Here is a 13499-nt window from a genome sequence, read left to right as displayed (position 1 = left end):
TATGCCCCCATCCAGCAGCAAGCTGATGTAATTGGAGATTGCTGGGGCCATGCTGGGAAGGATATAGGATCATGGAAGTTCTAGCCCAGCCCATGGAGAGAGATGAGGTGAAGCATAGTAAAGTTAAAGTTTTGAAATGGTATATTTATAAAAGAATTTTGTGAAAATGTAAAGAAGCACTGGGCGCAGTGGCGCATGCCTATAATCCCAGAGGCTCCGGAGGCTGAGGCAGGAGGATCGCAAGTTCAAAGCCAGCCTCAGCAATTTAGCAAGGTGCTAAGCAACTCAGTGAGACCGTCTCTAATAAAATAAAAAAATAGGGCTAGGGATGTGGCTCAGAGGTCAAATGCTCCTGAGTTCAATCCCTGGTACCCCTCCCCACAAAATAAAGAAAATGTAAAGAAGCATAATTTTACTTTTCAAAATTTTTTACCAAGAGATGTATAGGATAGATACCACTAAACCTTACTCCATCTTTAAACCTGCCAACATTATAAAGGACTTATACTTTCTACTCTACTCATTTCTGTATTATTTGTATTTTATGAAGTCATTACTTTTTAAAAAAAATTTAGTTGTAGATGGACACAATACCTTTATTTATTTGCTTGTTTATTTATTTATTATATGTGATGCTGAGGATGGAACCTTGTGCCTCACATATGTTAGGCAAGTGCTCTACCACTGAGCTACAACCCCACCCTTCATATTTTATAATCATGAACAACAATCAAGTTTTATCTTTAAGTTCATTATTAGAGAATTGTTGAATGAATCATAGTATGTCAATACTCTAAGATAATCTAAAAATGAGATATATTTGTATGTGCTAATATGGAAATGCATCTATTATATATTATTAAATGAAAAATCAAGTTATAGAATAATAGGCACAGTATCATCTGATTTAAAAAATCAAATCCATACAAATATACATGTTCATATGTAAATGTAGAGAAAAATATCTAGAAGAATACAAATTAACCAAAAGATGGTAGTTGTCTATAAAAAGTGATAGGAGAGGAAGTAATGCGAGGAAGACTTGAATTTTTATCTTATATATTTCTGTATTGATTCAATTTAAAAATATTTAGAACCATGTTAGCCTATAAAGGAGGATTTTGTCCCCAATCCTTCTTTGTCAAATAATTTTACAATAATAAATATAAAATTATAAAATTTTAAAGTTAAACTTATGTTAACTAATACATTAAAAACACAAAAATTGTACATACTAACTAATGTGATGTTTCAATACACGTATACATTGTGTAATCAGAGTAAATCTATTCCTCAAACATTTATCTCTTCTTTATGGTGAAAACATTCAATATCATTTCTTCTAGCTTTCTGAGATATATACCACATGAAAACTATCTCTCTAGTTATTCTATCATGCAATAAGCACACAAGAACTACTTACTCCCATCTACCTGCAACTTAGTCCCATTAATCAACCCTTCCTCATCTGCACCTCATCCCTCATCTCTACCTTTCTCTCAGCCTTCACTAACTACCATTCTATTGTCAATTTCTATGTGATTGACTTTTGTAGATTTCATATATGAATAATATCATGTGGCACTTGTTTTCTGTGCCCGGGCTACTTTGCTTAACATGACCTGCATTTCCATCCATATTGTCACAAATGACAGGATGTCACTCTTTTTATGGTTGAATAATATTCCATTGTGCAAATGTATCACATTTTCTTTATCCATTCATCACTTAATAGACACTTCAGTTATCTAAGCTACTGTGGCCAGTACTGCAATGAACATGGGAGCACAAGATGTCCCTTTGACATACTGCTTTTCATTTCCTTTGGCTATTTACTGAGGAGTGGGATTGCTGGATCATATAGTAGCTCAATTTTTAATTTTTTGAAGATCCTCCATACTGATTTCTATAATAGCTATACTAATTTATACCAGCAATGTATAAGGATTCCCTTTTCTCCACATCCTCAGCAGTTCTTTTTGATATTTTGTCTTCTTGATAATAATCATCTTATTGTAATGAATTAATATCTTATTGTGGTTTTGGTTTAACATTAGTGATGTTGAACATTTTTTTCATGTACCTGTTTGCTATTTGTATGTCTACTTTTGTTTATATCTCTTAACCATTTTTAATTGCATTTTTTTGGTGTTGAATTTTTGGAATTACTTACATGTTCTGGACAGCAATCCTTGTCAGATGAATAGTTTGCATTATTCAGGTTGCCTCTTCAAAATCAGTATATTATTAAGAGCTCTGAGATAATTGCTCAAAACCACACAGAAGATTTCCTATACAATCTGGAACTGAATATATAAGATCAAGTTGTGGCCACAACTTGTTCTTCCCTGTACTCTTTAACCCTTTTGGTGTTAGATATTTCACTAATATATTAAGGTTAGTATAACCAAGAAAGGGACAGAAAGAAAATATTTCCATGGTCTGGATTTTCAAATGAAAACCTGATTAAACTCTTGTATCAGTTTGCTTAGGCCATAATAAAGCACCATCCACTGACTGTCTTAAATGACAAAAATTTATTTCCTCACAATACTGAAGGCTAGAAGCCTAAGTTCAGGTACTGACAAGTTAGCTTCCTTCTGTGGTCTCTCACCTTGGCACATGGATGGCCATCTTCTCCTCATAACTTCATATGGTCTTCCTTTGATATCTGTGTCCAAATTTCCTTCTCTTACAAGGGCATCAGTCATATTGGATTAAGGTCCACCACAGTGAACTTATTTTAACTTAATGACCTCTTTAAAGGTCCTATCACCAGATACAGTCACATTCTGAGGTACTGGGAGTTAGGAATTCACATGTAAATTTGGGGGAACTCAAGTCAGCCCATAATAGTTTTATTATTAAGGAAGTCCATTGATTTTTGAGAAGATAAATAATTATAAGCATTTTGGTGTTTAACTTTTTGAGTTCTTTATATACCCTAGAGATTAGTGCTCTATCTGATGTATGAGGGGTAAAAATTTGCTCCCAAGATGTAGGCTCTCTATTCACCTCACAGATTGTTTCTTTCCCTGAGAAGAAGCTTTATAGTTTGAGTCCATCCCATTTTTTGGTTCTTGATTTCAATTCTTGCGCCAAAGGAGTCTTATTAAGTAAGCTGAGGCCTAAATTTTTTGTAGTTGTTGAGAATGCCTTTATTTTATTTATTTTTATGTGGTGCTGAGGATTGAACCCAGTGCCTCACAAATGCTAGCGAAGCATAGCCACTGAGATACAGCCCCAGCCCCTTATGCATTTTAACTTTAAGGGAGAAACCTGAGAATTTAGTATGTAAACCCTTGAAAATGCAAATGAATTTATAAAGAATTGAGTTAAACTTCTGTTTAAAGGCCCTTCTTGAAGATCAGCAACCATGGGAAATGCATTGCTCTTAATTATATATGAATTGTGTGATGAATCATGCCTGATGTCCATTTCATTTTTAAGTTTTTCTCTTAGCCTTTCCACATCCTTTGACCTTATTAGATTCCTAAACTCCACCGCATCCCAAATCCAGCTAAGATCTTCAAAATATAGATAGTATCATGCTAAAATGAGATCATTTTTGCAATATACTTATGAAAGCAAAAGAAATACATTATCATGGTTTTAGTATGCTCTATGAAAGAACGTGGAGATATCTTTAAAATTTTCTGAGTTCTGTATACACAAGGCTGACATAATATGTAATATTCTGAGCTGTGGCCAGATGACCTGGACTTTATTTATTTATTTATTTATTTGTGCACTAGAGTCAGCATGACTAGGAAAACACATTTTACTTTTTTGGATCTCAATTGATATACCTATACAATATGAATGCATGGATTTTGACCATCTATTTATAAGAGGAATCATAAGGAATTATAATAGAGAAAAATGTTTCTTAGAAGAAAGACCTTTCAGGTCCTCTCCAATGTTAGTAACAATACCAATAGCAATCATATAGTAATAGTATTCACTACTATTTTTTTGTACTTATCATATTCCAGGCAATATGCTAAGAAACATACATCATCTTATTCATGTTCAAAATAACCAGGAAAGGTACGTATCATCTCTATTTCACAGAGTAAGAAAGTGAGACTTAGATTAAGTTCCCATGTTATGGTTTAGATACTAGGTGTCCCCCAAAAGCTCATGTGTGAGGCAATACAAGAAAGTTTAGAGGTGAAATGACTGGGTTAAAAAAGCATTAACCTAATCAATACCTTAATCCCATGTTAGGTATTAACATGGTGGATTACGGTAGGCAGGTCAAGTGTGGCTGGAGGAGGTGGGTTGATGGGGCATGCCTTTGGGGTATATATTTTGTCCATGGTAAGTAAAGTTTAGTCTCTACTTCCTGGTGCCATGTTCTGAACTGCTTTCCTGTGCCCTTCCACCATAATATTCTGCCTCACCACAGGCCCCAGGGAGTCAGTCATCTATGGACTGAAACCTGCAAAACTTTTTCTCCTCTAAAATTGTTCTTGTCAGATATTTTGGTCAAAGTGGCAAAAAAGCTGACTGAAATATCCCCAGTGTCATATACATGGAAAGTGGTAAAGTTGGCTTAACCCCAGGTAGTTTTGACACCAAAGTCTTTGCTCAGCTGCTTCTTTGTTATAATGCCTTTTTTTCTGGTACTGGGGACTGAACCCAGGGAGGCTGTACCACTGAGCTACATCTCCAGCCCTTTTTATTTTTTTTATTTGGAGACAGGGTCTTACTTACTAAATTGTCCAGGCTGGCCTCGAACTTGCCTCCTGAGAAGTTGGGCTTTTGGAATGTGCCACCACACCTGGCTTTTATAGTGCTCTTAATGGTATATTAGAGATGTAATTTAACAGGCACTGTATTAGTTTCTTAGGATTGTGGTAATAGATTAATAAATTACCACGAGCTGAGTAGCTTAAGAGAAATTTATTCTCACAGTTCTGGAAACTAGACGTCTGAAATTAAGATGTAGGTAGGGTCATGCTCTTGCAGAAGGCTTCAGGGTTGGATCTTTCTTTGCCTCTTCCTAGCTTCTGATGGCTGCTGATAGTCCTTAGTATTCCTTGGTTTGTGGCACCCTCACTCCAATCTCTGCCTCCATCTTCACATGGCTGTCTTTTCTCTGTGTGTATCTGTATATCCAAAATTTCTTCTCATAAGGACACCAATGAGTAGATATAGACTCAGTCTAATCTGGTATGACCTCCTCTTAACTTGATTGCATCTGCAAAGATCCTATTTCCAAAAAAGGACACATGAACTCAGTTTCAGTTTCAGGTAGACATGAATTTTGGGGGAACACTCTTCAGGAGCCCTAAATAGACAAAAAATGGAAAACCTGTTTTTATTTGTTCTTTTTAGATATACATGACAGTAGAGTGTATTTTGACATATTATATAAACATGGACAATAGCTTATTCTGATTAGGATCCTGTTCTGTAGTTTTATATGATATGAAGTTTCATTGGAGGCATATTCATATATGAACATCAGAAAGTTATGTCAAATTTGTTCTATTGTCTTTCCTATTAAAAAATGGAAAAGCTTTTGCAGTATGTTTGACTATCGCTTTCTTAAGCTTTGGAGATGAATGAAAAGTTATGCAATTTGAGACTTTCGTTTCTTTGACTTATATTTTCTTTGCCTAGGCCAAACAATGTTCCTGCTGGTAGTCATATACTACATTTTATTCTACTTTAATAGTTCAGTGTTGTTTGAAACAAGTCAGATTCAGAGGATTAGTGAGGACCTCAAATAATCATTAGACTACTAGTCTGTTTCTAGGCAAGGCTCACTGATTTATGCCAGATAGTTGGGTATCTAATACATCCTGATTATGTAATTTCATAGCATTCCTTAGTAACATGCCCTAGTGTTATGTTCAGAAGTTTTTTTATAAGTTAACCTTTGACTTTCTGGTTACAATTGAATGTTGGTTTATATGTTCTACTATTTTTGAAAATCCTGACATATAAACAAAAGTAACAAGTAAGATTGTTAATACTTAACATTTATAAAGCAGACTATTGCTACATTTCACTAGCTTACAGTAAATCCATAAAATGTCATTAAACTAGCCTCATTTTATAAAAATTGAGATTCAGAGAAGTTGAGTTACTTTCAAAAGGTCATAGAGCTAGTAAATGACAGAGTTAGAACTCCAATTTAAATTTTAAGAAGCAAAATCTAATCTTATTTGTTACTGTGCTAATAAATTTAAGAAATGTCAGGAGATGCAATTTGGAATCACAGAATCTTAGAGTCAGAAGAAAAGTCACACACTTTTGTAACAATCTCCTAGAGAACCCAAATCCTGGTAACTGGATTGATGCTACCCAGAAGATATTGAACTGGGTTGGGCTTACAAATAATACTTCATACCTATGTAGTTAAGTACATTGATAACATGCAAAAATGAAGATATACTACTTTGTACACTGGAAAAAAAAGCAATTGAACATCAAGTTTCTGATTAAGGAGCTCAACTAAGCAAAACTAGGAGTTGCAGAGTGAAAAGTAAAACAAATACAGATCTGCTTAAGAACACAGGCTTTGAGGTCTAACAATTTGAATCCTACCACTTATTAGTTAGATAGCCTGAGATGAGTTACTTCTCTAATTTCAGTTTCCTTCTATATAAAATGCATATAAGAATATCTACATCATTGTGTTGATATAAATACTGAAGGATATTTCATATATATATCTCACACTTAACAGGGAACTCCACACAATAAATTGTAGTTTCTACTAATAAGAACAATGTTCTTGTCATTATTCCCCTTATTGTTGAGCATCATATCTAAGCCCCCACCTGACTTGTCTTGAAAGTTTATGATGATTTCTGACCTTAAGGTAAAAAAGAACCATGCATAAAATTCTAGAGCAACTTAAGACTTGCTCTCTAATGCTATAACAATAATAGCAAATGTTTATTGAGTCACCTGGATGTGCTTTGTTCATCTCTATTCTAAGTGCTTGATGTTCTTAATTCATTATGTTTTCATAACAACTCTAAGAATTAGGTATTATTATTATTTCTATACAATACACAAATAAAATGAGCACAGGACATATAATAATTTATTAGGAAGTAGCAGAGCCAGGATTTTCATTCAGATATCTAGCTCTAGAATACACACTTTTTACTAGTATGGTCTATTATCTCCCAATCACACCACTCTGTTCTCTCTATAACAAATGCTTCTGTTAAATGAGTAATAGCAAACTGAAGCTTTAAAATAGCATAATATGAATGCCAGTAGGTTAATGAGTTGTAACAATTAATTCCCATGCAATTAGAATTAAAGTGGCAAAATAAAGTAGCTACATACATACTCTGGCTATCATTGACAAAATAATATAAAGCTAAAGGTTTGTTAAGACTCATGTTTAGCTTATACTTTTTAATGGAAAATGCCTGAACATCTTAAGAAGGAGGTATAAATTGCAGGTAAAGCCAAAATGGTGGTGAGGAGTGGAGAAGAGCACAGTAAATATATACAGGAATTGTGATGGTAAAGGATTTAGCCCTTGTGGCTCCCTGTGGGTCTCTTATTTTATGCCCTAAAGAAGGAATGGATTGGAAAGAAAGCCCATGTATCTAGAACAGTGATGAACCAAAGGCAGGCCTAGATCACATAACAGACAGAGTGGTTACCTCTGTCCTTCTCTACCATAAATCCTGGTAACTTTTAACCCCTGTCCTATAGCCAAAGGGGCCACTGAAAATATTCTGTGTCCTATTTCTGGTAAGCTTCCTGAAAAACATCGTCCTAAACTTTCAAATCCCCTAAGTGTATTCCTGATAAAGTCGCTCAAATTTATGTAAATCTTTGAGAAAGAAAGAATAATACAGTCCTAATACAATTTGCAACATACACTTACCTTTTTCTGCTGGGCTCAAAACAGTCACTGTGGAGAGGGGTGGGGGAAGGGAGAGAGGGAGAGAAGGAGGAGAGAAGAGAAGAGATATCAAAATTAATATTTTAGAACATTTTTTCTTACAATATCATCTTTGAGCAATTTATATAATGGCACTTCAGAAAACCACCAGCCTAGGATGAGAGAAGGGAAGGATGATTAAATTCCTTCCTTTGATATCTTCCTTCATCTTAAGCTTTTAGTAATTAAGAATTTCCACTCATTCAGCAAACACAGGTATAACTTGATTTTTTTTTAAAAAAAAAACCAATGAATAGAAACACCCAAGTTATATAACATGGCATTAAGAACTTAAAAGCTGATCAATTAGGAGATGATTACAAATGTCTCTTGACTGACATGAGGTTATATCTTCATAAATCTATCATTTAGGTTGAAAATATCATTAAATTGAAAATGCTTTTAACATGCTTGACTTACTAAACAATATAGTTTAGTCTGTCTTAAACAGGCTGAGAACACCTACATTAGCCTTCAATTAGGTAAAATCATCTAACAAAAAGCCCATTTTATAATCAAATGCTGAATATCTCATGATTTACCTAATATTGTACTGAAAGTGAAGAAAAGAATGGTTGCATGGGTATGCTTTCACGTGATCATAAAGTTGAAAAATTTTAAGGTGAACCATTGTTAAGCTGGGAACTATCTGTATTAGATTCATAGCTATTTTCTTGAAATACAAAACTTCTCATTTATTTGGAGGTAAGACCATGTGGAAATTGCATGCCAGCTCTGATGTCAGACTGAGTTAGAAGTGCAGTTGTACTATTTTGTGACCCTGAGCAAGTTCCTTAATTCTCAAGTAACCTTGTGAGGTAGGTACTATTAAGAATTAAATGAGTTCATGTACATAAATGCTACTTAGCAGAATATCTAGCACAAGGTAAGTACTCAATGAATATTTATTATTATTATCTTTGAACTAAGATTTCAGAGAATATCACAACTGGAATGAACTTTATAGTGGCTATCTGATTTATCTATCTCATTTTACAAATGAATGGAAAATGTACTGAAGCAGTAGCAAATAATTGGCCTAGGCCATAGAACAAGTTAGTGGTAGAGTAGGGAGTAGATTCTAGCATCTAGAGCTTTTTCCACACCCCATTTGTACTTTCCCAATCCTTCCTTGCTAGCTTACTGTGAGTTACATATCACTTTTGTTTAGAATGCCATTTGTACAAAATGAGGCCTACCTGTCTTTACTCGCCACTGCCATCTGTGTGCACTTGTACTAGGTGCTAAGGTAAACAGAAATTATAAGCTCTCAGTCTTGAGAAGCTGTTAAATTAAGATGATCTTTGTACATAATAATTAACAGTTAAGGGTCAGAGAAATGGGGAAAAAACCCAAATAGAGAATGAGACTGTTGGAGGTGCCATTTCTTCAGGCCCTTCATCAGTCACACTTTCTTTTCACATGCAGGTCTATTTTTATTGAGTCTTTTAAAATTCTCCTTTTAATGATTATTTGTATGGACTTTATTAAAATTGTTACATTTTCTCTGTGCTAGAAATCTGACCAGATGATGTTTTTTTTCTTTTTTCTTGGAGAAAAATACCAAGTCCTTATTTCTTGATTTTGTCCCCAGTTAAAGAATCCGGATTTAGGAATGCATGAAAGAAGGCTGGAGTTGTGGCTCAGTGGTAGAGCACTTGCCTAGCACGTATGAGGCAATGGGTTCAATCTTCAGCACTACATATAATAAATAAATAAAGTTTAAAAAAGGAATGCATGGGGCTGGGGATAGAGCTCAGTTGGTTGAGTATTTGCCTTGCATGCACAAGGCCCTGGGTTCAATCCCCAGCACCACACACACACACACAAAGAAAAAGAAAAAGAAAGAATGCATGAATGAAGTATATATTCTGACAATACAAATGCAAGAATAAATAATATTTGATGGATCTGAGGGTCACCCTGGGACTACCTGAATTTTCAAACGCATCTTACCTAACTGCACTGGTACCACTAGGCCTTGAATTGGACTTATCTCTTTTAAATGGAGTAAGAGAGAACAGAGTTGCTTGGAGACCAATCTTAATAAAGAATAGCTGATAAGTTGCTTTTTGGCATATCTCCTCCTACCTCATGCTGAACACTTGATTAATTTATTTTTAACTGCTACAAAGAAACATGAAAGTTGTACATATTAAATGGGTACCATGCAATGTTTGATACATGTATACATTGCATAATGTCTAAGCCACATTAAAAATATTTATCTCCTCAAAAATTTATCAATTCTTTGTGAACACTCACTTTTTATGTTAATTTTTATTGGTTCTTTTTAGTTATATATGATAGAATTCATTTTTATAAAATTGTATAAGCTTGGAATATATCTTACTCTAATTAGGACCCCATTCTTATGAATGTACATGATGGTGGGATTCATTATGTTGTACTCATATATGTACATAGGAAAATTGTTTCAGATTCATTCCACTGTGTTTCCTTTTCCTATCCTCCTCCCTTCCCTTCATTCCCCTTTGTCTAATCTACTGAATATTTATTCTTCCCCTCTCCCCCTTTATTTTGGGTTAGCTTCCACATATCAGCAAAAACATTTGATCTTTGGCTTTTGGGGTCTGGCTTATTTCACTTAGCATGATAGTCTCCAGATCCATCCATTTATTGACATATCATAAAATCATTCTGCTTAATGGCTGAGTAATAGTCCATTGCATATATATACCACATTTTCTTTATCCATTCATCTGTTGAAGGGCCCCTAGGTTGGCTCCATAGCTTCCCTGTTATGAATTGAGCTGCTACAAACATTGATGTGGCTGCATCACTGTAATATGCTGGTTTTAAATCCTTTGGAGATACACACACACACACACACACACACACACACACACACACACTGAGGAGTGAGTTGGCTGGGTGAAATGGTGGTTCCATTCCTAGTTTTTTGAGGAATCTCCACACTGCTTTCCAGAGTGGTTACACCAACTTATAGTCCCACCAGCAAAACCCCAACCTTCACCAATATCTATTGTTCCTTGTATTCTTGATAATTGCCCTTCTGACTGAAGTGAGATGAATCTCAGTGAAGTTTTAGTTTGCATTTCTCTAATTGCTAGAGAGGTTGAACATTTTTTCATATATTTGTTAACCACTTGTATTTCTTCTTCTGAGAAGTATCTGTTCAGTTCCTTAGCCCATTTAATGATTGGGCTTTTGTTTTTGGTGCTAAGTTTTTTTTTAATTCTTTATATATCATAGAAATTAATGCTCTACCTGAGGTGCTGGTGGCAAACATTTTCTCCCATTCTGTAGCCTTTCTCTGCACATTCCTGATTGTTTCCTTTCTTGTGAAGAAGCTTTTTAGTTTGATGCCATCCCATATATTGATTATTGATTTTATTTCTTGTGCTTTAGAGGTCTTGTTAAGGAGGTCAGTTCCTGAGCTCATACATTGGAGTGTCCGGCCTACATTTCTAGGTCTTGGGTCTACTTTGAGTTTTGCGCATGGTGAGAGATACAGGTAAAATTTCATTTTGCTATGTATGGATTTCCAGTTTTCCCAGCACCATTTGTTGAAGATGCTATCTTTTCTCCAATGTATGTTTTTGGCACCTTTGTCTAGTGCAAGGTAACTGTATTTCTGTGGGTTTGTCTCTGTTGAACACTCACTTTTAAATAAGAAGTGGGTTTCCTAATTCCCATTTATTTGGCCATTTGCTACAGCACTGTGGGTGAGGAAAGATAACCTAGAAATTGTGTACTAGATACTGAGATGAGACAATGTGCCTACAGAAGAATAAATAAGAACCAGTGAATTCTCCAGGTGGGGGACAGTTATCTTTAAGTAATTACAGGACTCTGATGTGTTAATACGATTGATTGGTTTATATGAGCTAAAAGCAGAGGGAAGAAATAAAATCAATGGATAAAGGTTGGAACATTTTAGCTCAATATAAGAAAAAATGGGAGAAAGGGAGGAAAAGGGAAGGTACTAGGGAATGAGATTGATCAAATAATTTAAGTGTATGTACAAATATAGTATAATCAATGCCACTATTATGCACAATCATAATGCACCAATAAAAATGAAAAAGAAAAAAATGATAATGATGAGGTGGATGAAGAGGAGAAAGAAAAGGAGTAAGACTACTAGCAGCCTTGGGAGAGAAGGAGTTTCCCATTACAAACACTTGGAAATGTTGTACAGGAAATTCAGACATTAGTTTGGCATTAGACTTGACTTTCAACATCTTTTCACTCCTAGAATTCTATAAGGAGCCAATAAGTCTATGGGAAAAATGTTTTCTTGTGAAATTCCCTGTTGGAACAGGGAAAACGGTGCCTTATTCTAAAAGATTGTGGCACTTATCTAGGTAGTTCTGCATTTCCTGTATTTTCCCAATATTGACTTTTGCACTATTAAAGGAAGAGACTAAAATACTTCAGTCACATTTAAAATGAAATGTTCCTTTTATGAAATGAATCCTTTATTGTGAATCTTGTGGGTAAGCACACATTTAGCCAATTCTATGGGTAACTTGCCAGGCATAATTACAGAGTGATATAGTGATACATGCAATTACATCTGCTCTGTTTCTTCAACTTTCAGTTCACTACTGGGAAGTTAAATGACTCAAGTTATCATCAAATAGCTTTTTACACTGTCTCTCCTCTTTTGTCTCATCAATGTACTAATTCTTTGCAACCAGGTATGGAGAATAGTTATGGAAAGGGAGAGTATATGGAATGGTTTTTCATCACAGACATCTGGTGTTAAAATGAAAACATATCTCATGATTTCCTTTAAGTAGAAGCATATCATAGGTTCACAGAAGAATATGTGTAGAATAAGCCTAATTTGTGGCTTAATGAGAATGGTCAACAAATACAGAAATGACATGGAAACAGGTCTGTAGAAGTGCTGTCAAATAGAAACATAATGTAAGTAAGGTAGTTTAGGTTTTGTAGTAGTAACATTCTAAAGTGCTAAAATGTGCCAAGAAAAATTAATTATAATAATATATTTTATTTAGTCCAATATATGAAAGTTTCATTTCAACATGTTATCCATATGAAAATCATTAATGCTATATTTTATATTCTTTTTTGCATTAAGGTTTTGAAAGCTAGTGTGTATTTTACGATTCTAGAATATCTCAATTCAGAGGCAACCTTTGAAGAATTAATAAACACATGTGGCTAATGGTTACTGAATTAATGCAGTTCAGAAGGACTTTTGATAGGTGGAAACTAGAGCAAAATAAGAGGAAAGGAGTGGGGGATTATATGAAAATTGAAGAGAGATCAGTGAAAAAGAGGGAAGGGATTCAGTGGGAAGGAGGAAGGGGAAAAGGGAGGAACTGCAGAATGAAACTGACCAAATTATTATTAATATAATATATATATTATATATATTATTAATATATATATATACACACACACACACATACACACACACATGAATACATCACAGTGAATTCTACCTTTATGTATATCTATAAAGCACCAATTTTAAAAAAAAACAATAAATAAATAAGAGTAGAAGTATAAAAGAGGAAGGGAGGAGGGAAAGAGCAAGTACTGGGCACTAAAA

At 34.6% G+C, this 13499-nt stretch overlaps 1 protein-coding gene across 2 annotated transcripts in view; it reads right to left on the bottom strand.

Annotated features, from left to right (window-relative positions):
- The window catches only part of ZDHHC15 (zDHHC palmitoyltransferase 15), a 107046-nt gene that overhangs the window by 80708 nt on the left and 12839 nt on the right, over positions 1-13499 (bottom strand). For both annotated transcript variants that reach the window (XM_081276587.1, XM_081276588.1), the window contains one exon: positions 7871-7897. In XM_081276587.1, the coding sequence (XP_081132713.1) occupies positions 7871-7897 (27 nt within the window). The remainder of the gene's footprint in view (positions 1-7870; positions 7898-13499) is intronic.

Source organism: Spermophilus citellus (assembly GCF_964194105.1).
Source record: "Spermophilus citellus genome assembly, chromosome: X".
In the NCBI taxonomy this organism is placed as follows: domain Eukaryota; kingdom Metazoa; phylum Chordata; class Mammalia; order Rodentia; family Sciuridae; genus Spermophilus; species Spermophilus citellus.
Note: the sequence above shows the minus strand (reverse complement) of the source record. Positions and strands in the feature narration are given on the sequence as shown.